This window comes from Arachis hypogaea, chromosome 1, assembly GCF_003086295.3.
Source record: "Arachis hypogaea cultivar Tifrunner chromosome 1, arahy.Tifrunner.gnm2.J5K5, whole genome shotgun sequence".
NCBI lineage: Eukaryota > Viridiplantae > Streptophyta > Magnoliopsida > Fabales > Fabaceae > Arachis > Arachis hypogaea.
The window spans coordinates 102,851,554-102,878,995 of record NC_092036.1 but is presented as its reverse complement, the minus strand read 5'-3'; the positions used below and the strand labels follow the sequence as shown (position 1 = coordinate 102,878,995).

The 27,442-nt window shown below is 32.6% G+C and overlaps 3 protein-coding genes and 1 long non-coding RNA gene across 4 annotated transcripts; 3 read left to right on the top strand and 1 right to left on the bottom strand.

Moving 5' to 3' along the window:
- Positions 1-3,466: 3,466 nt before the first annotated feature.
- Positions 3,467-11,793, bottom strand: LOC112705300 (uncharacterized). Its single transcript, XR_003155461.3, has 6 exons — positions 11,383-11,793; positions 10,868-10,973; positions 10,472-10,769; positions 10,094-10,345; positions 9,806-9,894; positions 3,467-3,735 (listed from the first exon to the last, which is right to left on the bottom strand). It is a non-coding gene; the product is annotated as an uncharacterized lncRNA (long non-coding RNA).
- LOC112705291 (inositol transporter 4-like) lies at positions 7,125-9,033 on the top strand. Its single transcript, XM_025756128.3, has 3 exons — positions 7,125-7,664; positions 7,749-8,462; positions 8,551-9,033. The coding sequence occupies exons 1-3, from the start codon at positions 7,125-7,127 to the stop codon at positions 9,031-9,033; spliced, it is 1,737 nt and encodes a 578-aa protein (XP_025611913.1).
- Positions 11,794-13,088: 1,295 nt separating the features above from the next.
- On the top strand, positions 13,089-14,394 carry LOC112705283 (small ribosomal subunit protein uS8z/uS8w). The gene is made up of 4 exons (XM_025756123.3): positions 13,089-13,234; positions 13,410-13,547; positions 13,664-13,824; positions 14,038-14,394. The coding sequence occupies exons 2-4, from the start codon at positions 13,415-13,417 to the stop codon at positions 14,134-14,136; spliced, it is 393 nt and encodes a 130-aa protein (XP_025611908.1). The 5' UTR covers positions 13,089-13,234; positions 13,410-13,414; the 3' UTR covers positions 14,137-14,394.
- An 8,101-nt stretch (positions 14,395-22,495) lies between these two features.
- On the top strand, positions 22,496-27,198 carry LOC112705272 (mitogen-activated protein kinase 15). The gene is made up of 12 exons (XM_072201472.1): positions 22,496-22,654; positions 22,785-22,825; positions 23,389-23,513; positions 23,773-24,181; positions 24,306-24,433; positions 24,524-24,583; positions 24,931-25,080; positions 25,165-25,320; positions 25,408-25,619; positions 25,885-25,986; positions 26,115-26,275; positions 26,468-27,198. The coding sequence occupies exons 3-12, from the start codon at positions 23,490-23,492 to the stop codon at positions 26,749-26,751; spliced, it is 1,686 nt and encodes a 561-aa protein (XP_072057573.1). The 5' UTR covers positions 22,496-22,654; positions 22,785-22,825; positions 23,389-23,489; the 3' UTR covers positions 26,752-27,198.
- The last annotated feature ends 244 nt before the right edge of the window (positions 27,199-27,442 follow it).

The window sequence follows — 27,442 nt, the reverse complement described above, 5'->3', positions numbered from 1 at the left end:
TCTATTTAAAAAAAAAACGTCTCCATTCTTTCTCCGTCATTGCAAGTTCCTATTTAATTACCCCTCAGAAAACGTAGATCTCTTCGGGTATCTACGAATATTCTTTGAAATTTTTTTAAAAAATTAACACAAAAAGACATAATATAATAAATCATAAAATAATCAATTCAATATAATTCAATACAATTTATAACATATTCGTTATAAAAAATAACATTTCAAAAGGAGAAAACATAAAAAAATAATGCAACATAATAACATTACATAATTTTTTAGGACGACACTGAGCGACGTAGTGACGGACTTGATGAGAGGTAGAGAAAGTGAGTTAGAGAGAGAGAGAGGATCAAGGCTAAGAATGAGTCTAGAAGAAAAAGGAAAAATTTGAATTGGAGGCAGAAATTAGGGTTACTAAATTCAAGAAATGAATTTACGTATATATAAATTAGAATAAATTAATAATTTTATATTCGTGTATATTTAATAAATTAGGGGTACTTATGTCCCATATCCCTATTAGGAGTGGCAAACGGAAAAGTCTGCCCTATTTCGTCAAAGTCCGCCCCGCCTAGTAAGACGGTCCTGAATTCCCCCCTCCCCCCCCCCCCCGCGTCTAATGGTAGTTTGGCAGGATCTCTTTTTTTTTTATAGACCATTAAATATTAAACAATATATATAATTTCACAATAATTTCTAAAAACATAAAAAAATTATAATTTTTAAATTCACGCACATTGAAGTCTTTATAATTATAAATATGTAATAAATATAATTATAAATCAATTTTTTTAAACAAAATAATAAAACCAGCATTGTCCAAAGAAAAAATATATTATCCAAAATATATAATTAAACATCTTCAAGTTCATAATCAATCAAGCATAAAATATAATTCAAAATATAACTTAAAACTTCTTCAATTATCATTTTCATCCTCTTGTAGATCAATAACATCATAAAAATTTGTAAAAAAAAATGGCTCTACCAAAATAAAAGTTTGGCCTAGTGGGAAAGCCTGTCCTGTCCTGCCGAAGCCCGCCAAATCCTGTGGATTAGGCGGTGCAGGGTAGGCAGAATTTTTAAGTTTGGTGGTCATAAATTTCTAACACAACCCACATTTTTTGGCGGGTTATGCTACCAACTCGATAGGTTTCGACCCGTTTGCCACCCCTAGTCCCTATCCATTTTCGCGTGGCAGGTTGTGAGGATTTCAGAAGTCCCCATTTAACTCCAAAACGCGAGTAATTCCTGCAAATACTCGTTTTTAGCTGTTTTTGTGATAATCCTTATTGCTAGCATTCATTGGTTCGTGACGTGGAGCTATTCTAGCCACTCAACAAATTCTCAGATAATCAAAGTTTAGGTTATATCATTTTTATAAAGTTACATGTATCCTTATTATAACAATATTAATAAAAGATAAATGGATAAACACTAAACTATTGTTTGGATATAAGATAAAAAATAAGAGGAAAGAAAATGGAAAGAAAAGTATATTTTTTTGTGCTGTTTAGATGAAAAAAAGAATGAAAAAAAATAGAGAAAAATTTTCTTTTGCTTGAATGGAAGGAAGAGTAAGAAGAGAAAAAATCATAATAGAGAAAAATTATATTAATGTTTTTATATATTATATATAAATTATAATTCAAATGGTAACTCTATATTTTTATTCATGTTTGCATTTTTGAATCAGTTTTCTTCGCAACTTTGAAGAGAAAAAATTTACGTGAGCTCCATATACACTTTTATGTTTTTCATTCAATTTCTTTGTTGAACCAAATAATAAAAAATTGATTTTTTCATCCATTTTCTTCTCTAGCATGTTATTTCTCTACAAATTCTTCTAATCTAAACAATGCATAAATATGTCATCTATTCTATTTTATATATATATATATATATATATATATATATATATATATATATATATATATATATATATATATATATATTAGGCTAATTTACGTTGATAAACCAAAGTTACCCTAAAATTACCTGAATCCCCTAAACCCAATAATGTTATCTAGTTATCTCCATTTATATTTCCATATAAATCGAATTTAATGAATTTGAATTAGGGTAATAAGTAGTAAATCTAATTTATATTTAATAATTTACTTTTAACTTATGGTAAAAATGTAAGATATGATGCAAAAAAAAAAAAACTAAAGCGACATAAATTTTGTACTAAGAATTTTTTTTAATTTTTTAGACACGTATCTATCTTTTTAAGTTATACATTTTGATTTATATAAATTAATGATAATTAAATGTACAAAAAAATACTAATTAATAAAGAAATAAAATTTAAGATAAACATATCCTGAACAAATTGAAATAAAATAAAGATATTTTTTGTTCATTTTTTTAGACACAACTATTTTATTTAAGGTATAAATTTTAGTTGATATAAACTAATGATATTTAAGTATACCAAAAAAAAAGCAATCAATAAAAAATTAAAACTAAAATAAGTCAAATATGTTCTGAAAAAAATTAGAATAAAATAAAAACTTCAATTATAACTATTAATCATAATCATATATATTTATTTTAAAATTTATACTTCGAAAATTCATAATATTAATATTTTTTATCTTTTATTTTTTTTAAATTTTAGACTATTATAATATTAGTTGTTCTCTAATAATAGCAATCTTTTTAAAAGAATAAACATAATCTCATCATTTTAAAAATATATAATGATTTTTAAAATAACAAAAAATTTACAATTACCTAAAATATATTATTTTTGTTTAATAATTGAAATTTAATTGCCAATATAAAAATTATATATAATATCATAAACAAATAAGTGTTTAATCAAAGAATTTAATATTTTTATAATATAAAAAATAAATTAAAATTTGAGTTTAATCATAGTAAATGCTCAATTTTAAATTTTTATAAATCAAATTTTATCATTTTTTTCTTGAAGTAACTTATACAATGAAAAATTCCTAACGCATTATTGATACTCAAATAATAGAAATAATATATTAATAAATAAAAAATATTTTTAAAAGTTAAATATACAGATAAAAAATGATAACTTGCAAAAGTATCTCTAGAATTTATTACATAAATATTAAAAATTATGTATTTATATAAATTAAATTATATTAAATTGTAAGATATTTAGATATTTAATTAAATTTAAAAATGAATAGTATGCCAATTCAAATAATTTAGATTGAAGATAAAAAAGATATATAATCAAATTATATCATATAACATAATATTTCTATAAGTTTCTTTTATAAGAGATTTAATACAAAAATATTTATCATCATCTGTTTAACATAACAATTTAAATTTAGGTGAATTGTTCTAAAAAATATATTTTTCGAATTATTTATTGTTAATATCAGGTCAATTTTATAACATTCAATAATGACATAAATGATTATATTTAAACTACAAAGTTAACCTAAAATAAAATATAGAAACTGATGAGAACAAAATATTAGGACAAAAAATGATTAAAAGTGTAAAAATAGAAAAAAAAATCAAATTTAAATAATGTAAAAAAGAATCTAATATTTAAGATGTGAATTGTAAAAATAGAGGGATACATATATAAAGAAGAATAGCATGCATGCACATAAACGTTTTTTCACTGTATCATAATTTGCTCCAACTATACAATGAATTCAGCGGCAGTCAGCAGCTTCAAAAGTTTGCATCGGTGCACCTCGAGCACATTGTCATCCAATTCCATCAGCAACGGTAATGCTTAAATTGAGACATTTTCGAGTTATAAACAAACAATCAATGAAACATTATTCATCCATACCTTCTCATTTATCCATAAAGAAATTTTACATAAAGAAAAAAAAAAGAAAAGAAGAGTTGAAATAGCAAGAGCGATAAAAATAATAATTCTTATCATTTTGTTTGGCCGTCTATATATAGAAGACCAGAAAATCATGATTATCTAACAAAATTAATTTGTATTTAATGCATTTAATTTGAATAAGCAAGAAATGATAATATTTTTGTTTAGTATTTAATTCACATTACTTGAATTTGACTCAATACATATAATTTAATTTAATTTAATTATTAGTTAAAAATATCTCAATTACTTATTTTATTTATAGATTTATTATTTTAATTATCAATAATTTAATCAAATCAATTAATTAATATACATAATTTATACCTAATTCGATTTAATAAATTAAAAAATACTACCAGAATATTAAAAGAAATAAATTAGGAAATACTATTAAAACAAATGGATATAAATTATAATAATTATGTAATATTTAAATATCTAATCAAATCAATTAGTTGATATAATTAATCTCATAATAAATTATATTTAATGAGTTAAAAGAAATAAATCGAGAAATACTCTCAGAAGCATGCCATTCACGTCAGCTTTATCATTAAGTGTAGAAATCTGATTTTTATATAATAGAATAGACGTTAATTCATATATAGTATATAAACAAATTTAATTAGAATAAATAACAATTTATTTATTTTATTTTAGACTTTATAAATGAAAAGACTAATTCACTAATATAACGAATTATAATTAATGTAGTATAATTAATTAAGTAATATAAATTATAATAAATTATATTAAGAAAAGAAATATTTAAATATCTAATTAAATTAATTAATTGATATAATTAAGTCAGTGTAATAAATTGTATTAAATGAGTTAAAATAATTAAATTGGGAAACACTCTCCGAAGCATGCCACATCAACATCATCATTAAGTGCAGACATCCGATTTTTATATAATAGAATAGATTATTATTATTATTATTATTATTATTATTATTATTATTATTATTATTATTATTAGAGTTCCTCTTCTCTATTGGCAACACTGATCCCCTTTGATTTTTCATCTCACCCCCTAACTTACTCCATATTGGCCTTGGAATTCTTTTTCTTTTTCTTTAATTGGTTATTTTCTTTCTGATTTTGGGTTACAAATTGGGCAAGGATGTTATTTACCAAAAATGGCCCACTATACTAATTACAATTAGCCACATCAGTTTAGCCATAACTAACCACTACAATAGTACAATTAGTCAACCACATCATCAATAGTGATGTTTCTGCGTCAACGAACTATAACTCAAATGACATAATCTTTTCATTTTTACCTAGAGGTCTCGGGTTCGATGACTAATTGGTTGTGGATTTGAAAATTAAAACAAACTGAACCACTGCTAAAAATATTATTGTTCCATCAATCATAAATCAATTGTTATTGTTTGTTTATGCATGCAATTAATCTCATGCATTTCATAACATCATGCAGAAAGGTAATTATTATTGATCCTAATTAACCATGTAAAGTTGCGATCACATGCTCAAAAGTACTTAGAAATATATCCTATATATCATTATTATTTATTTATATATAAAGGAAAAGTACGATCTAAAAAAGATTTGAGATAAATTAAATAGACGAAACATGTTACATACTTGTACTACAGAAAAAAACAGAGAAAAAATGAGCTTTGTTATGGAAACCACACCACTCTAATGTTAAACTTTCATTGTATCTCTCTAATTCGTGTAATTGAGATCGATCTTATGCAGGTGGAAGGAGTCACAGAAGGTCTCTCAGATAAGTTGTGGTGAGAATATATAATATGACCTCAAAAAACTATGAATATATAAAAAATTATTGGTACATACATCTATATATGGGACTGTTGTGGTGACTTTCGGTATACATCTATACATATTTTTGTTTGTTACATATATACATAAAAATGAGGATCTAAAAAATATTGAGATGTAACAAATGAAGGTAAAAGATAAAAACACAAGGGAGTGATATATTTAATATGATGCTAATTGGAATAGCATGTTACCCTTCTTTTCTCTTCCATATTCTCTCCTTAACATGGTTACTTGGAGCATAACCTCTTTAGAACACATTATCATATTCGACAATTTCTGGGGAACATATATTATTACCCTCTATCAATTTTTTTATTAAAAACTAATAATTTATCTTAAAAATATTAGAGACTAAATTAAAATTTAGTACAAATTATATTTTTTTTGAACTCCTCGACAAATAAATATTCACTCCAAAACATGTTTCGAATTGATTAATTAACTCTTACTATTGGTTAGAGATGGGAGAATACATTTTGAATATAATAAAATGTTGAAATTTTCAAAATATTCAAGTGATATTGGTCTCCTTAAAAGTGTATCACCAGCACAATTTCATGTCTTTTAGAATAAAGTAATAATAAAATTACATAACTTGAAGGGTTTGACTTTTATATATTAGTTAAAAAAAAGCAGCTATTTTATTCTTATTTTTTATTTTATTTTATTATTTTGTTAGCGAACTTAGTTTTACTTAGATTATAAATAGATAAGATACATGAAAAAACATATCAATTTTAACAAAAAAAAACAAAACAAAACAAGAATTGGATAGGATTAAGAAAACTAATATACCGTTAAGACACGTTTGAATATAACAAAGGCAAATTTTGGTGTCTTGTTTGTTAAAAATATGAATATATTAGCTGCCATTAATGTGAAAGATTTATATATAAAGGAGAAAAAATACAGAGTTTAAACCAATAATACAAAACAATAAAGGAAGCATAATACCACACAACTGATCTGAGAAACTTTTTGTAAAAGTTTAACATTAGAGTGCTGTGATTTTCATAATAAAGTTTATTTTCTCTCAACTTTTTCTATAGTACAAGTACGTAACATATTTTATCCGTTTGATTTATATCAATTCTTTTTTGGATTGTACTTTTCTTTATATATAAATAAATAATAATGATATGATAGGATATATTCCTAATTGTTTTTGTGTTGCTTATCACAACTCTACATGGTTAATTAGGAACAATAACAATTACCTTTCTGATAAGGTGTTAAGGTCGGAATAAGAAAGAATATATATTATTTGATTAATTATCGTTAAGATCAAATTTTACTTTATAATTGAACGTCTGCATGATGTTATGAAATGCATGAGATTAATTACATGCATAAATAAACAATGATTGATGGAATAATAATATTTTCAGCGTGGAGTGCAAGTGGTAGAGGTAAGCTAGAAATCATCAATAGGGTTGACATTAAATTAATAAGGTGATCAGTAAGAATGGAAGGAGGGCTAGAGGCAGCGAGTAAGCAAGAGTTCACGGAATTCTGGAAAAGAGCAACCAGTTCGCCTTACATCATGCGTCTTGCTCTATCGGCCGGAATTGGAGGTCTCCTCTTCGGCTACGATACCGGTGTTATCTCAGGAGCCTTGCTTTACATTCGCGAAGACTTTGTAGAAGTTGATAAGAAATTATGGTTGCAGGAAGTCATTGTAAGTATGGCTGTAGCGGGAGCCATCATTGGTGCTGCACTTGGTGGATGGATGAACGACATGCTCGGCCGTAAGACCTCTATCTTGGGGGCTGATATTGTTTTCTTTCTTGGCGCAATAGTCATGGCTATTGCCCCTGCTCCTTGGGTCCTCGTCGTTGGAAGAATTTTGGTTGGTTTTGGAGTTGGCATAGCTTCCATGACTTCCCCTCTCTATATCTCAGAAGCCTCTCCAGCTGCCATTAGAGGAGCTCTCGTTTGTATCAATGGTCTCCTCATCACCTTTGGCCAGTTCCTCTCCTACCTTATCAACCTCGCATTCACCAAGGTATATATACACCTACTCGGATAATAACTAAAAAAGATTAGATAATTTAACATATTTGACTAAACTACTTAACATAATATACAGACTCCTGGAACGTGGCGTTGGATGCTTGGGGTGGCCGGACTTCCGGCGGTGGTTCAGTTCGTTTTAATGCTGACCCTTCCTGAGTCACCGAGGTGGTTGTACAACCAGGGGAAAGAAAATGAGTCAAGGAGAATCCTGGAAAAGATTTACAGAGCAGACGAGATTGAAGGGGAGATAAAAGCAATGAGAGAAGCCGTAGAACAAGAGAAGCAAGAGGAAGGGTTGATCGGTCAAACTCTTGGAGAGAAAATGAAGGCTGCTTTCAGCAACGTTGCTGTTCGAAGAGGATTGTATGCAGGCGTGACTGCTCAAGTCGCTCAACAATTCGTTGGCATCAACACCGTCATGTATTACAGCCCAACCATTGTTCAGTTTGCCGGCATTGCATCAAAATCTACAGCACTTGCACTCTCCCTCGTCACATCTGGTCTCAACGCCGTTGGATCTATCCTCAGCATGCTTTGCATCGATAAATATGGAAGGAGAAAGCTCATGCTCCTATCCCTTATTGCAATAATCATTTGCCTCCTCACTCTCACCGGAGTTTTCTATCAGGCAGCTACCACCGCTCCTCCAATTGACAACGTTGACACCCTCAGCTTCGGTGCTAACGCTACATGCCAGACTTATCTTGATGCCCCTAATGTCTCTTCATGGAACTGCATGAAATGTTTGAAAGCTGAATGTGCCTTCTGTGCCAGCACTGGGGGCAATGTAAGTTCATCACTTCCATCTCTTTCAACTTATCTATATCTATGTATTAGTCTAATCTAATCTAACATAATCAATGAACATGATGCAGCATCTTCCGGGAGCATGCCTGGCGGAAACAAAGGAAGTCAGAGCGGTGTGCGGTGAGCAAAAGCGTGTGTGGTTTTCTGATGGATGCCCAAGCAAAATTGGAGTGCTTGCAGTTATAGTGTTGGGACTATATATCCTAGCCTACTCTCCTGGAATGGGATCAGTGCCTTGGGTTTTGAACTCAGAGATTTACCCGTTGAGATTCAGGGGAATTTGTGGAGGCATAGCAGCAGTTTCAAACTGGTGTGCTAATCTCATAGTGAGTTTGACATTCTTGTCACTCATCCATGCACTTGGAGCTGCAGGAACATTCCTCCTCTTTGCTGGGTTTTCCACAATTGGGCTCATTGCCATCTATCTATTGGTACCAGAGACCAAAGGGCTTCAGTTTGAAGAGGTTGAGAAGTTGCTTCAGAAAGGTTTCAACCCTTGCGATTGCACCAATCCAAAGACACACGAAGAGAAAGCAAGTGCTAGTAAATAAATAATATGATATGATGAAGCTGTTAGTTCTCTTTCTCCATGTATGTCGATTTGTATCCAACACACTAAATAAGAAAAGAGGCACGTTGTATGCATACTTTTATTTTTGTTTTCTCTACACATTTAGCTTTTTTTTTAGGGATGGATTCCTCGAAAATAATCTAAATTGTGTATTAGCATCATTGTATGTTCTGCTTTTTCATAATTAAAAAAAAATCATAAAACATTGTCTTTACATAATTTACTTTTTTTTTTACAATAAGTTAGTGAGGAATTATACTGCCACCATAACAATGCAAAATATTAAAATAGTCAAATATTTTTGTATTTCACACAAAAATTACGAATATATAAAGAATTCAACCTCTTATTTATTCTATTTATTTTTACTATTAGATTAAAAAGTGATAATACAAAAAGAGAATATAATTTTTTTTAGATAAAATAAAATTTTCTCATATATACATTAGAATGTTCAAATCATTTATTTTTAATTAAAAGTTTCTAATTAAGCACATAATTAATATATTTTAGAGAATTAGGTTAAAATTTTCATAAATTATTTTTTTCTCCCAAGTCTCCATTCCAGAGCTGAGTCCAATACCACCAGTCCAGCGAAAGAGAAAAATGGTAAGTCAAGAACTAAAATATATGTTGTTCAAGCAGTTCAAATTATGAATCATATTTATCTTCCAGACCTCTCTAACTGATGACATGCACTTTCATCGAAATAACAATGTGTGCATAAAGCAATCATGAGATTGAAAACTAACCTGCAAGATTGAAAGAGACCGGACATTCTTTATGTTTGGTACAACTAGACCATTTGGAGTAGCCATGGCAACTCCAATGTTGTGTGAACCTATAGCAAGTAAACCCATCTTGTCAGATCCAAATTGACGGCTAATGCCTCAAATAAACTATTGAATTAACAGACACCACATATCAACCAACTATAACCAGAAAAACATTGAATCTACCAAAATTTAAACACATTCAACCTTCAAAGAAGGCTAGCAAGACATATCGAGAGTTCAGCCTGTAATGTTTAAGAGACAGACCTTTGAATATGACCTCCATTGAATCCTCTTTGAAGCAACTATTCAAAGAGGGGTACTTGGTGAGGGCCATTGACAATGATTTGACTAATATTGGCAGAAAAGTGTGCTTGACATCTGGATAAGGATTGTTTTTCTGAAACGCTGTTTTAAGCTCCACTAGACTAGAGCATTGCAGTTTATCTCATCTACATAATGGAAATGTGGGACCTTGGCAGCCAGAGACATTGATTTTACATTGCTCTTTGGTATCCCCTAAAAGAGAATAGAGAATAAAATAATTAACTTCCAAGCTATTGCAACATTCAAGGTTGACATGTATCATTGTCTCGTAAGAAAGACACGAAGAAAAGGGGTTCAGATTCATATGGATGCTTTTACCTTAGGGGAAGTATCCAATCCTCTGATGGTGATTTATACCAGGTGTGAGGTGTCACACTCTATCCTTCTGCTCCTTGAGGCTTCTCTACATTATCAGCATGCAAAGCAGCAGATACATTTCTAATTATTCCCTTCTTAGCAGCAAAATTGAGCACATCTTCTTTCAATACCCTTCCATCTTTTCCAGTTCCACATACTTCATTTATGTCTATACCATGTTGCTTTGCAAGACTCCTTACAGCAGTTGTTCATAACACTGCAGCACGTTTCCCTTTTTCAAGATCAGAATCTAGTAGCTCTGCATTATTTGAAATATTTGATCAGAATCAAGTGACTTTGTAGTTTCTGAATCACCAACAGTCGCTGACAAATAGAGCAATGTAAGAATACAATCACCTCTTGGACATGCCATTTGAGAAGTTCACATTCTGCAATACCTTCACCAGTTTGTGATCTTACCGGCCGGAAGTTCTAGTGCAGGTTGAGTAGAAAAGCAATGCCTCTTCCAATGCAGAAAATTGAACGAATATGGTGAAATAAACACTCAAACTCACTCCAATTCACATAGAAAGGCTTCCAAAAATATATCAACTTTCATTACTTTTAATTATTATGCAGCCACCAATTATAACTATAAGTAATGGGCAACATCACAACAACACCTCATAAATTAACTGTATCAAAGTCTAAGAGCGAAATTGGTGTGACTATTTAGTGCGAAAATAGAAGGGGAAACAATTGATCAACCTAGCTAGCTAGTAATGACAGTAAGAATTAACAAATAGCATAAACATAACAAAAATCAATGCGATTCTTGATCAAATAAAAGGTGAAGCAACTGAGCATCTGCGAAAGAAGAGAATAAACAAGTTGGCCTGACGATTGAAATAACCCCAGATCGTGAAACTCACATCAAAATAAGCATAAGCTGTAGAACGAAGAGCAAAGGCAGAAGAAGAGAAGATGTGAGAGTGAGAGAGGTGAGGGCAGCAGAGCAGAGAGCTGGGAGGAGAACCCGGCGGGCGGAGGTCCAAAGCTTCCTGTGAGATATGCGGGTGAGCATCGTCAAAAGAGGTTCTTACGTGTAAACGACTTGTACTTTGGTTATTGAAAAGTGAAGAGTGCAATTAAAGCGCATAAAATCAATGCAAATGTATGTACATAAGATGTAAATTAATAAGTATATCCCATGATATGATGATACATTCATTCATCACGAAAGCATGGTGCTTTGTTACAAGCTGACAGGTTGCTGACTGATTGGTGTATTCACATGGATAAAGGACCCGCAGTGAAAGCATGGTGCTTTGGATAGGACATTTTCATTCTAAAAAAAATTATGTTAAGGTTCTTAAACTTTATAAACAAAAAAGATATATAGATTTTTTTGTTATACTTTTAAGGATTTAATGTCCAAATAAAAATAAGTTTGACTAAGATAGACTTATATTTTTTATTTTTATAAAATTTAGAAATTTTAATGTAATAATAATTTTTTTTAAAAACGAAAAACCTAAAATTTTTTAAAGACCTATATATAGTTGAGTATATACTATATTTTGTAATATTAAAATTTAGTTCAAATTAAGTGATTTGGAAAAGTATCAAATTAATGCCTAAATGACTTTTGAAATTGGGTGCATGTTTTAAAATAGTTACCAAATTTTAATTGCGCCAGTTATATCCAAAAGTTTAGTAAAATTACATTACATTAGTCTCTATCATTATGATGATCACTTGATGAATTTTTGTTGACATAAAAAATATAATTAATGTAATTAAGATCTCAGATAATTATTTTAATGCACGCGGCAATATCACAATGTTGTGGTCGAATTGTGAAGCGTGACTTGGCCCGAAATTTGAATCCTTGCACAGACCATTTTTTTTCACATTCCTTTTCATCTTGCACATGAATTTTTCTTTTTATTTATTTTATAATGATTAAAATTATACTTCTTTTCTATTACATTATTGACAGATAGAGTATTCCTCACCTACACAATCTGATATGATTCGAGAAAAAATGTATAGAGCGTAGTGAAAATAAGAGGAGTTGACTATTTTATGTCTCCTATCCCGATATACACGTATAGTTTTATAAGTCTTGATTTACGACTTATTAGTTATTACCACTTCATATTTTAAAAAGATTTGAATTTAGTAATTATTTAATTGAAATAAATATTTAGCAACAAATTAAATTATTCTTGTGCCTTGTTATTATAATAAATGTGAATTTTTCTTTTGTCATAATGATCCTGAATAAATTTTCGGTATACATAATTTTAAATAATCTCCCCTTTAATCTCGTCCGCTTTATAAATCTTTTTTAAAATTTTTCTCAACTCCATTTCATTTCTCTGGTTGTACAATCACTTCGGTGACTCATGTAAGGTTTGAATTCCATTTAAAGATTTTTTATTGGTCAATAGGTTACAATATGCACAAAGTAAAATTTAAACTCCTCACATTTATTTAAACGGACGAATGAACTAACCACTCAACAAATTTAAGTTTGTTGGAGAGCTCAATTTTTCCACCCTTTAATTTTTTTTTCTTTATGGAGAATGCTAAAGGGTGAAATTAAAGAAAAAAGCCCATGTTAGGAGAAGGTGTTTGGGCCCAGTGGGTGAGAAATAAAGGTCCATTCCCAGGTGCCGATATTCTAAACCCTAAGCCTCTTTATTTGCGTATTCTTCTCCTCACAAAGGGAGAAGCTTTCTGCAGCTGCGCAAACCCCCGAAGCTTCTCTTTCTGTTGGTAAGAGTTAGATCTTTCCCTTCCCTTTGTATCCACGATCCTCCCTGTTGCTTGCTTAGTACTACCTTTGTAATTGTTGCTTATAATATATAGGGAACATGTAATTGGTTTCTAACCTATCAATTTATGCTCAATTCTTAATTGATTGATTTATTTAATTGTGTGTGTGGTTCAGCGAATATGGTTAGGGTTAGTGTTTTGAACGATGCTCTGAAGAGCATGTACAATGCTGAGAAAAGAGGGAAGCGCCAAGTCATGATTAGGCCATCCTCCAAAGTCATTATCAAGTTCCTTCTTGTCATGCAGAAGCACGGTAACTTTGATACACTCTTTAATCTGTCCCTTTCTTAATTGTGTTGTACTGTGTGACATTTTGGTAAATCTTATTGTTATGTACTTTGTAATTAATTAATTAGTTAATTGATGTAGGTTACATTGGAGAATTTGAGTATGTTGATGACCATAGGGCTGGCAAAATCGTCGTCGAATTGAACGGCAGGCTTAACAAGTGTGGTGTAATCAGTCCCCGATTCGATGTCGGCGTTAAAGAGATCGAAAGTTGGACTGCTAGACTCCTACCCTCAAGACAGGTCAGCAATGTTTCCATAGTTTTGTGTTTGCATATTGTGATATTGTGCAAGACTTGTGAATGTGTGAACTAGATTAGTCAAAAGTCAAAACTTGAGTTGCTTAGGTAGTAGGTTTAAACTTTGTATCATTGAACCTTGTGAGATCCATTACTCCATTCTATTGAATGCATGTTGTTTGCATAACTTCTGAAATTGATCCCTCAATTTGTGCAGTTTGGATATATTGTGTTGACTACATCTGCCGGCATCATGGATCACGAAGAGGCCAGGAGAAAGAATGCTGGTGGTAAAGTTCTTGGGTTTTTCTACTAGGCGAGTATTTTTGTTTTTGATAAACTGTTGCCCTGAATTTCAATTTTGAGATGAAGTTCTCACCGGTTGGAGTGGATGATATTCTTTTACTTTCATGGTAGTATGATAGCAAGAGGTGTTTTTCGAGTGCACTTTGTTTGCTTAATATGGCTTCTTTATCATTATTTTTCTTATACCAAAATGTACTCCAGGATTGTTTTATGTTTTAAACTTTGAAGACTTGGATTACAAAATGGGAGCATTAGCGATGTTTTGATATTTTGCATGAATTCTCAAGTGAGTGGTTTTGTGGTTTTCAGAAAAGAAATTGATGTTTAAATGCCATAATCGATTAATCTATGTCTACTTTGCCCAAGGCTGTTCTTTTAGGCCGCGATTGGTTTATATTTTTCTTTTCTTGAGACAGAGACATCGACATTAAAGATATAGACAAATTATTAGTATATATGTATTGTGTTTGGTAAAACATTGAATAAGATACAATAAAATTAGAAAAAATTCATATTTTGTAAAAATTAATAAAGGATAAAAATAGATTAAATAGATTAAATAAAGCATCAAATTTGTAAGACTGGAAATTAAAACTGTAACCAAATTTGTAGAACAAGAATTATTTGAAACAAAGAAAATAGATTAAACTCATGCTCTCATGTATGAACAAGAACAAGATTAAACTCTACGGTCTTGAGTATATTCAATTTTGTTCTTCTATCTCATGGTCGTAATTAAACTTTGGAACTTGCCAATGAGTTTTGGCTCTAATGGCATCTCTCCCCCTCCCCACATCAAAGGTCAAGGGTTCAAACCCTAGAGAAAGCAATTGAGGAAAAATGTGATAATATGTGTGAGGAGTGTGTGGGTGTGTTGTGTACCTAGGATTGGGGTTGTCCAATCCACCGACCAAAAAAAAAAAAAAAACTTTGGAACCTTGTTTATATTTCCTTTTAATTTTGAACCAATCCATTCTATTCGTCATCTGTATATGAATGTGGATGAATGGTGAATGGATGTAACGTGGATTCTTAATTAAAAAGGTGGTTTAGCTCTTGCATTGCAGCCACCCATATGTATATAGCTTTCAATTGAAAACGAAGATAAGAATACAAAACCGCTTTCTTAATATCTTAAAAGGAGAAAAATAAGGATGGTTGGAAAGCTTCACGTGAGAATTTGTCCACCACTATTTGTCTGGGAAAAAAAAATGTTGGTATTGCATCCACAGCTCAAATATGCTGTCTTGACAATGTAGTTTGGCTTTGTACAAAGACAACAAACGGATGAAACAAAATTTGTGGTTTGAAGTTTCAACTTTGGGCTCATTACCCTTTATTTTCTTCTAGCATAGCCTTGAATAAAAGCTGCAGTTATAATATTTCCTCCAAGGTGGGAACTTAAAGAAGTATAGTTTTCATAGTGCACGGGACAGCGATCATCTTAATGTTCGGTTGAAAATGAATACACATGCAAGTGTGTGGTTGTCATCGTCAATAAAGGAAACAAATACAAGAATTTTAGCATGTGTGGGGACTAATTCATAATGGTATGCTGCATAAATAATTCTAACCTTGTTATGATAATTAATATCATACATTTCTACAAGAAAATATAAAATTGTAATCTACACGAATTCATGAGGTTCCTAGTAAGGTAAACAAGATTGAAATGGAACATACATAATTTAATGAGAGACCTCAATGTAAACATTTTTTAAGCTATTTCAACTAAAAAAACTAGATTAATCATTTAGAACAATATTATATAGCTGATGATTGAAGTACTATAACCGTCTTTCAGTTATCTATTACCAAGAATTGTCTTGGCCCACTATGTTATATAATTAGCAAGAGAAATCGATTTTTAGTAAAAAATAAAATAATATAAATTTCGTTATAAACTTACTGTGAGAGAGATGCAAGCATGCAGTACTAGTTGAAAATAGTGACTGACATATTTGTCTTCATACAAGAAAAACAATATGATACCATGAATTATTGCCTGATTAACCAACACAACACAGTAACAGTGAAGTATTATTTGATCTATAATGAGATTTAAATACCTTTCACCTTCATTTATGGAAGATGAACAAAGACTAGACAAAATAATTGAAGTCCATCAGTTGAACACATGTTACAATCCTTTTAATTTTGGTTTGAGAATGATTAATAACATAAAGATCCAAATCAGAGGGGGACCCATCAGAAGTCAATTATTTAGACTAATATGATAATATGATTTGAATAAACCAATAGACTAAACCTGAGATCTATCAAAACCAATTAAGGTGGAAGAAAAAGAAAATGAAACCTACCATTACATGCTTCGACGGCCAAGTAAAAGAGACCCACCATAATACGACCCCAAAAGCTAAAAGATAGAAAGCAAGTAACCTACCATTAACAACATAGCATGCATTATATAAAGTTATAATAATTAGATAATTGTATCTATAAAGCTTTTAGAATTTTGCATATATGATAATAGATTATTAGATGATTGCGTACAAATTTCTTACACTAACAATACATGTATTAGATCTTTACAATAATATTTCATATTATTGAAGTGTGTGGTCAATTATTAATTATGATATACGGACACTAATATAAATACAGAATACGATACGATATAAGATATATAGATATACGGATTTAAAATTTTTGTAAGATACAAAAATATGACATATATATAAAATATAAAGTATTTTATAGATAAATTATAATGATATCTTGATATTTTATTGATATTAAAATATAAATTAATTTTTTAATTATTTTTAATATTTTTTCAATTATATAAAGTATTTAATATATTTTTTGTTTTAATAATTAATAATATATATTATTTCTAAACTCATTTCAAAAATACATGTTAAGAATAAAATTGGACATGCTGACATGTGATGGTATTTAGTTATGTCCAAGTGTATACGGAGAAGAATTTTTTTATTTTTGAGTATACCCCAAATAGGTTCCAAAGAATTCACGATGTGATAGATTTGTCCCCAAAAAAAATTTAACGAGGATTTTGGGCTCGACTTTTTTCATTATATGCCAAATACGTTTCCAACCCAGTTTAAACCGGTTAAGACTAACGGTGACGTCCTACGTGTCAGTTAACTTGCTGACGTGTTCGGTTAAGTGAGACGTGTCACTCGTAGGACAATTTGGTCCCTGGCCTTTTCGAAGTGGACAAATTAGTCCCTAGAGTGGCCAACACTCCATCGCTACATCATCTTCCTCTTCTTCTCTTCCCTACTAATCTCCCTCCTCTGACTCAACATCTTCGCCATCCTCCGCTCCCTCCACCAGCACCTTGACATTGCCACCATGGCACGCACCTATCTCATTTTCTCTCTCTCGAATCTCGTAACAAACTCATTCCTCCACCCAATCCATATTTATCTTTGCGCACAAAGCATCACCCACTCTCTCACACAAGCCTCCTTCGTTGGCATGCTCCTCCACCTCCCTTTCAACTACATCCTCGTCATGTGCGTTTGCCTCTGCGTTGCTGGTGTTGTCGCTGCCTTCGTAACCTGTAACCTCTCCATCCTCCTTGCCCTCGTCAGATGTGCCTGATTCTCTGGTCTTCACCACCCCACGTGCTCATTCAACCCACTTCCTTTATCTACGTGCTCTCTTCCTCTTTAGGGTTCGCAATCTCCACTCGGGTGGAAAATGAACTTGACGCAACCACCCCTTCAGGACTAAGATCTCTACCGTGGTTTTCGTCTTTTTCGCTGTCATGATGGGCTTCTCATTGAAAGAGTTGGTCTTTCCTTCAAAACGATGTCGTTTTGCTGTTTTGGCTTCTAAACTAGGGATTAACTTGTCCACTTCGAAACGACGTCGTTCTGTTCTTATATGATACAACGTCATTTTGTCCACGTAGCCAGGGACCAAACTGTCATGCGCGTGATACGTCAGCGAGTTAAGTGACACGTAAGACGTTGTCGTAGGTTTTAATCAGTTCAAACTGGACTAAGGACATATCTGATGTATTATGAAAAAATCAAGCCTAAAATTCTAATTAAATATTTTTGGGAATAAATTATAATTTTTTTGGAGACCTATTTGAGTTATTATTTTTTATTTTTTATTTTTTATTTTTTATTAAGACATTATAAAATACAAAAAAAAATGTGTTGGATGAGTGTTAATAATTATTATCTGTCGACACAACAAATAAAAAAAAGTGTACTTACTTCATGGTTTTTTATTTTAATAAATAAAATAAATATAATATTTAACAAAATAAATATTTTTATGAGTATTTACCGATTTAAATTCTCTTACCACATCTCGTTTATACTGTAAACGAGATCAGACAAGGCAGGGTGACACGTATATATCTCGTTTGCAGTGTAAACGAGAAGTATACACTGTAAAGGAGATAGGTGAAAATGTGATCTCATTTACACTGTAAACGAGATAATAAAAGACAAATATTCAGTATCTATAAAAGGATGTGTAACTCTTGGTATTCTTCACACACATTTCATATCATTTCTTTGTCTCGTTTTTCTCTCAAAAACAAAGGTGAATGGCCAGTAACAATCTATTCACAATTGTGCTTGTTTATCCCAATTGTCGTATGAGAAATAGCGACAACGGGGTGACATTTGAGTGTCAGGATCCGATATTATTTCGCACTCAGCGTGTGGAGACGTTGTCGGATTTGAAGAGTTTGATATTGAGCAAGCTCGGTGATACACAAGCGAGGGAGGTAGGTAGGGTGGGGTATAGGTTGCTGGCACCCATGGGAAATGGAGTCTTCCGGTTTCGATTATTCTGATTTCACAGGGACGAGCATGTGCGACTGATGTTCGACATTCATGGGAGGATCATGTGTGAACAGGTAATGGAGCTATCCGCCAAGGTGGGTCACGGTGGTAGTGGGGGTTCCGTACACAAAACCTATGTGCATGACGACCGACCTCTCGCACCACCGCCCATTCATGTCACGATTCCAGAGCATGAGGCAAAGAAGGGTGAGGAGGAGTCAGACGAGGATTACGTGGCAGACAGTGCGGACAATGAGTCTTCCGATGGTGGCGATGAGGATGAGTTTGTGCCGGAGACACCTGCAGGGGCTGTGCCGCGCCATGTGCTGCCTCCACCTCACCCGATTCCGGCGCTATCGGCTATGCCAAGTGACTATCACAGTCTAGATCTGGACGCCATGCATGAGAGGATCCCAGTTTCTGACACCTGTGGAGTGGATTACAACCTAAACGGCGGTGTAGAGTTTCAGGTCGGACACAGGTTCAGAAGCCGAGAGGCAGTGATTCAAGGTGTGAAGAACTACAATATTCGCAGGAGTGTTGAGTACCGGGTGATCGAATCCGACCGGTTAGAGTACCATGTGTAGTGCCGTCAAGCCGACAGTGGGTATCAATGGAGCATCCGTGTGGCCCTTCGTCAGAATCTCGGATATTGGTAAGTTCACGTTTAATTGTGAATTTGAGTAGTTTTGTATGATATGTTATTTTGGTTAGAGATATAGTGTAAGAATAAATTTTTTGTTGTGATTAGGGAGGTTCGGAGGTTTGGTGGACCACACAGCTGTCTAGCACCCACCATGTCTCAAGACCATCGTCAGTTAGATAGCAGTCGCATCTGCATAGTCATATTGCCCTTGATTCAGTCCAACCCCTCTGTCACTATCCCGGTCTTGCAAGGTGTAGTCCAGGCAAGCTATCACTTCAAACCCTCATACAGAAAGGTGTGGATGGCAAAATAGAAGGCAATTGCACGAATCTACGGTGATTGGAAAGAGTCGTACAACAAGGTGCCAAAATTGCTTCAGGCACTACAGAGCTGTTTCTCCGGCACCATATGTGACCTACGCGTCAAACCGTACTATGAAGGACACCTCATGGGACGCGACTACTGCATGTTTGACAAAGTATTTTGGGCTTTCCCGTCATATGTCGAGGCCTTCAAGCATTGCAAGCCGTTTGTATCTGTAGACGACATGCATCTATATGGCAAGTACGGTGGAGTGTGCTTATTGCGGTGGCGCAAGACGGAAACAGCAACATACAACAACATACTGCCATGGGAGGCCTAGCGTCGAGGAGTTGCTCCACCAACTCCCACGTCTCCGTATGGTATCACCTACCAGAGTCAGGGAGGCAGCCCCCGACGGGGTTACCGTGTGCGCATAGGCCTAGGTGATACGCGACGTCCTGCAAGGTGATAGTGACCTCACCCCACGGGAGATGAAACATGTGCGTCTCTGGACGCCATCGCTCCATTAGTGCCGAAATTAGGAAATTGTCAAAAGTAAAATCCCTGAGGAGCACCGTATTGCCGAATCTGGCCTCAGGCAGATATGGGACGTTGGCATCCGGTGGAGGTAAAGTATGACTCACTCGTCGGGGCAGTAGGAGGTGAGGCATCTGAAGCATGAAAAAAAAAATTTAGCCTTACGAATACAATATTTCAACTTTCTTACCTACACATGTAAATAAAATATTATAAGAGAATTTAAATCGATAAATTTTCATAAAAATATTTATTTTGGTAAATATTATATTTATTTTATTTATTAAAATAAAAAATCTCTTATATATTATCAAAGAAGAAGGATTGGATAGGACGCGTTGATGAGGCATGTTTAAGACACGCACTACAGTTGCAAGACGCGTGTGGCTATGTGGTTAGAGATTTAGACATTGGTGGGCCCTTTAACTACTCTGTTCTCTAGCTGTAAGCTATTAAGCTGTTTTCTTTCTGTTTAGTATTTAACACACATTCAAATGACAAATCATTAAGAAAGCGCGTGGAGTATCATGACAGTTTTGGAAACTCATAAAAAAAAGTATAATTAGTTTAAGCTAAATAAATAAAAAATATAAAAAGCTTTTAAATGATTTATTATAATTGTTATGTATTTATTAATTATTTTGAAGTATAAAATATTATCCAATATTGCAATATAAATGATTGTTTCATACACCGGTTTTCCCAATCCATGTGACGCACATGCCATTTTAACTAAAAAATTACTATTAGTTTCACTTCTTCAACTTTCTCAGTTGGATTTTCTAGCTTAAACAACGGCTTAATTGTATACGCATAGTTTACTCACAGAAAATCTGGTCTATAAAAACTAACTTATAATTATCTTCATATATTAATTAAAAATAATTATATAATTTAATATATTTAACTAAATTATTATTTAATTAATTAAATACATATTTAATATATTTGACTATCAATTTTATATAAAATACAAATATTCATCTCCTAACAGGTAAAAGAAAAATAATTTTCTCCTAACTTGTTCCTTTTATTTTTGTGCCGTATATTCTTGTCCCTATCCTTTGTTATTCATTTCTCTGTTTTTGCTTTCGTTGTTGCAGATCAGTACACCGACCCCCCAATTATGTTAGAATTATCCATAGCCAAAACGGAACTTAACCTTGATCCATCTTTGGGTCCCGTTACAAATGAATCAAATAAAAAATAAACTAAACTATAATAGAGAAGAGGAAGAAAACCTATATAAACGATCTCAACATAAAGTTCTAAGCAACCTTTCAAAAAATAAAATGGTTTTGCTAGATTATGAATAATATAAATAATGTGTTATAAAAATGACTCAATAAAGTAAAAGAATATTTCACTTTAAATTATTTTTTTAATTCTAACATTAAAATACTATCTACACATTTAATAAATTGAACATTTAGTTATTATTAATTGTACATGAGCATAGTTATTGAATTGAACATAATTATTCATTTAAAAAGAATAACTATCTAATTAAAAATTAACATAATTATATTACATACTTATTAAATTGAACATCGACATATCTATTGTTTAAATTATTTAGTATTTTCATTTTCTCTCTATACTTTTCTAAAAGAAAAACATAAAATTCTAAACAAGATTGCACATTTGCACATGATAAAGAAACATTTTTATTTTAATTTAAAGGTTTTTTTTATACACTATTTAATATAAAATATTTTATATAAATATTTAATTGTATATTATTATATTAATAAAAAATTAATTTTTAAAATTTATTATTTAAATAAATAATCTAAATATATAAATATAATTAAATAATAATATTAAATTTTTATACTTTTAAGCAATAAAATTAATCACTTTATTTAATCAATATTTTGGTGGAGGTTAGTATTGATGCAATATGATACCTTTATTTCCGATTATCTATCTTTATTTATGTATAGTGAATAGCACGATAAAAAACACTTGAAAAAACAAAAAGTAGTAATGCAGTTTCAATTTCCCAATTGCTTTTTGACATTTTTGGATTGTCTTCTTCTCCTGTGCTTCCTTTATTAGTAGAAATTAAATCACAAAACAGAAATGAGTAATGTACTAAGATCCAATTGTTATAGTAACTTTGCATTGACTCTATTCTGTGCAACATAACACCACACATTCACACCCACAACCTTATCCAAGACCAGTTTTAATTACCCCCAATAAAGGGAAACAAAAAAGAATTTATGAAATTTGACTATCAGGTGGGTAAAAATGTCATTTTACAATACCTGCCATTTTAAAATCGAAATAAATTTTCGTAATTTATTTATTTATTAATATATATTTTTCATTTTCATTCGTTTTATGTGTCTCTCTCTCTCTCTGTTTCAGAACTCAAACACCATAGAGCCTTCTTCAGCTTCAAGTACACGGTCTCTTTCTCTTTCTCTCTCTCTCTGATTCGAAAGTTCGATTTTTTAGTTTTTCTTCAGTCCCAATTGTTCGTTTCAATCTCTGTAGTGTTCTTCTTCAACTTTTCCACTTTCTGCAGCACAAGAAAATCGAATCTTAATCTGCTCCGAAATTCCAAGCATTTCGCTTTTTTCTGTGCCTCTTTTGTATTATTATATTTTGTTTTATTCATTCCTTTAAGCGGTGTTAGTGATCATCGCCACAGTTGATAGATCCTTCAATTTTTTTCTTCCTCTCTGCTGATTCTCAGCTAAATTGCTTACAACAAAAAATGGTTCTTCCACGTGATCTGTAACATTGGCATTTTCAGCTACATTTTTGGTACTACCGCCAAATTGTCTTGGTTTATATTGTTCTTGTTTCCACACTTTTATGTTCATTTGTTTCAATTGCACTTGTCTTTTTAGCCGCCAAAGTGCCAAACTTTGTTGGGTCTGTTCTCATATTCGGCTGTCTTCAACTTTGAATTGAAAAGTTCTCTCTTTTGTCTATTTCTCTTTCTTGTTGGTGGCACTTTGATCAGCCCCTTTTGATCCCTGGATTTTCGGAGTAGAAGTGGAGTACAGTGATCTGAATTTATCTTTCAGCTTAAATCATTGACTGGTTTTATGCTTGGCTTCAAAGATGATGCATGATCATAGAAAAAAGGTAAGATTTCTCATTGTCTTCATTGTTTCTATCTGTTTCTATTTTGATTTCGTTGTGGACTTCTCGCCATGTCTGATGCAGAGGAAATTATGTTTATGTCTATGTCTGTGCTTCCCTGACCATAATCCAAAATGTATGAAACCTTGTTCTGTGTTCCTGAGTAAATATATGCCTTGGATATTTGAAACATAAGGATTTTTTTTTTTTTGGTTTAGGATGTTCAGTTGTTCACCAAGTTTATTTTTTTGTATTTATGCAGTCCTCTGTAGATGTAGATTTCTTTACAGAGTATGGTGAAGGGAGTAGATACAAAATAGAGGAAGTAATTGGCAAAGGAAGTTATGGTGTTGTTTGCTCTGCATATGATACACACACTGGAGAAAAGGTTGCAATAAAGAAGATAAATGATATATTTGAACATGTCTCTGATGCTACTCGCATTCTTCGGGAGATCAAGCTTCTTAGACTCTTACGCCATCCTGATATTGTGGAGATTAAGCATATTTTGTTACCTCCTTCTAGAAGGGAATTCAAGGATATATATGTTGTTTTTGAACTAATGGAATCTGATTTACATCAGGTCATCAAAGCAAATGATGATTTGACTCGAGAACATTACCAGTTTTTTCTTTATCAGCTTCTTCGAGGCTTGAAGTATATACACACAGGTTATACTTGCACATACACAGATTTCCTAGTGCAGCATTTCAGAATTAAGGTTTATTTTCTAAAACAGTTGCTAAATTATACGAACATTTTTGGCTGATTTTAAACTTCTTCATGGATTTTCAGCAAATGTTTTTCACCGAGATCTAAAGCCGAAAAACATTTTAGCAAATGCCGACTGCAAATTGAAGATTTGTGACTTTGGTCTTGCTAGAGTGGCTTTCAACGATACACCAACTGCTATATTCTGGACTGTAAGAAATTCTCTTTCTCCCGAAATAATCACCTTAAAACATGTCTCCTTCTCTTGTCATAATGCTAATGCAAATTTGTTTGCCTTTCAGGATTATGTTGCTACAAGGTGGTATAGAGCTCCTGAGTTGTGCGGATCCTTTTTCTCCAAGGTGTAATATCTATTATCACCTTTTATCTACAATCGATCATTAAAAATTGATCGCTTTCTCAGACATTTCCCCTTGAATATATTTTTTTTCTCAAACAATTTTGACAGAAATATGTTGGTCTTCAGTGTTCTCTACAATTATGAATAATTTTTTTTAAAAATATTCTACTAGCATTTTTCCCCCTTCCAGAAATGCATATTGTTTTTGTACTATTTACTTTCTACTGCTCAATTAAAATAGTAGGTTGCACATCTCTGTGAAATGATGATGGTTATATTTCATGTTTGTTACCAATTTTATTATCCTTCATTTGATTAATGTATGTGAATATGAATTTTGTCTTTCAGTATACACCAGCAATAGACATATGGAGCATTGGCTGCATTTTTGCAGAACTATTAACTGGAAAACCTCTTTTCCCTGGGAAGAATGTTGTCCATCAATTGGACCTCATGACTGATTTTCTCGGAACACCATCTCATGAAGCCATAGCTAGGGTGTGTTGTTTGATTTATCATGCTTTTAGTACTTTTCTGTTCTTTATGTTATTATGTAATATAACCACCATAGTATATCAACAGGTAAGGAACGAGAAAGCTCGGAGATACTTGAGCAGCATGCGTAGGAAGAAGCCAGTTCCTTTCTCCCAGAAGTTTCCTAATGCAGACCCCCTTGCCCTTCGTTTGTTAGAAAGAATGCTGGCATTTGAGCCTAAGGATCGACCTACTGCTGATGAGGTTGAATTTCCACCCATCTACAGTTCACTTTTTTCACCATCATACTTGGTTGGTTTTAATAGGCAATACTGTGTATAATATTTTTAGGCTCTAGCTGATCCATATTTCAAAGGCTTGGCCAAGGTTGAGAGAGAGCCTTCTGCTCAGCCAGTTACCAAGATGGAATTTGAATTTGAGAGACGCAGGATAACAAAGGAAGATGTACGAGAACTCATATACCGAGAGGCTTTGGAGTACCATCCAAAAATGTTAAAGGAACATCTAGAGGGAGCAGAGCCAACAGGTTTCATGTATCCGAGGTATTTTCCAAACCTGACTGATGTGTTACACTTTCGTTTTCTTAGCATGGTTTGAATATGTCTTCCAAAAACTTAAGCATTCCTTTGAATACTTGGTGTTTTATGTTGTTAATAAATCCTTTTGAAAACTTGGACTATGTTTTTTATTTGTTACAATGCAACTTATACTGCAATTTCATGATATGCTTTGCTTGTAAATTTGTATGTCTGTCAGAATTCCCGATCAGCCCTTGATTGTTTTTCTCCTTCTTTTTCCTATGATTAGTGCTGTTGACCACTTCAAGAAGCAATTTGCATATCTCGAGGAGCATTACGGAAAAGGTGGAACTGTTACTCCACCTGAAAGGCAACATGCATCATTACCCAGGTATTGTAATCAGTGTTACATTTCTGGAAAATCGACTTCCTTCTTTGACTACTATTCCTTTTTGTTGTCAAGATATCCATATCTGCATCTGTATTATCAGCCATAGTGATTAAAGTCTGTCAGTGCAGGCCATGTGTACTATATTCAGATAAGTCGAAACCGAATGTATCTGAGGTTGCAGAAGATCTCTCCAAGTGTAGCGTCAAAGAAAGTGAGAAGCCAGCCATAGATAGGAATGGTGTTATCCCGTTGACCAAACCTCCTTTACATGCTCCTCAAAATATTCAAGGTGGGATGCCAGCTTTTAGCATTCATTTTTCTTTTTCTACATCTTCCTTCACTTTCTTCTTTATTGCTTCTCTTACATGCATAGCAGCAGGCATTATTTGTTCTTCGTTAACATTTCTTGTGTTTGGATATGAAATTTATTAATGGATTCTTCTATTGAGTATTTGAAATTCGCTTCCATGATTCACTCCAGGCATAGCTGCCCGATCTGGGAGAGTTGCTGGTTCGGCGTTGAATTACAACAACTGTGGGGTAGCAGTGACAGCAGAGGCTGCTCAGCGGAGGATGGTTAGAAATCCACCTGTATCGACACAATATGCTGCTTCTAGCTGTTCATATCCTAGAAGAAACCCGAGCTGTAAAACCGAAAGGCCAGAAGATAATGGTATTGAAGGTTCTAACGGACTTCAACCGAAGCCTCAATACATGGCACGAAAAGTTGCAGCCGCTCAAGGTGGAGCTGGTGGTCATTGGTAGAGGTTTTACGAGTAATTTGTGGCCAACCACTGCCTTATGCCATGCGAGCTGATATCCGGGTTCTTGTCCCATTCCTGAACCAAGATCAATCATCTTGATTGAACAAAAGGTTTGATTGGCAAAACCTTGAACTGAATCTGGGTGGTACTGAAATTACTGGCAGAAGTTTTCTCAGATCTTAAAGCACGATGCTTCACCAATATGAGGTTTGGAAGGGGGGTTTCTATTATGATGAATTTGTTGCTCTACACTTGATTAATAAAAGAGAATACGAAGCATGAAATGGAAGCAGTGCAGTTGCTGCCCACAAATTTGTGGTGTTCTCTACTGAATAGATATATAAATTATAAAGTGTATTAGCCTTGAAATTTTGGGCATCGTAACAATGATATATTGTAGCCGTTTAACTTTCCTGCTTTTGGTCAGAATAATCGTTCTCCCTTGTCATGTCTTCTGTTTGTTCTCTCTATAAGCTGAATGGATGGTCATAAAAACTAAGCGAACTTGGAAATGCTTAATCACCATAATTGTCCACTACCACTTGTTAGTTAGCTTTAGCTCAAGACTTTTACGAAGTATTCAAACTCTCTTAAAGTGAGAAAGTGAAAGTTTAATCATGCTCAAAATTGCTGCACACTAAATTCTTCTTAAGTAAGAAAGTAAAAGCTTAATCATACTTAAATCAAGTTTG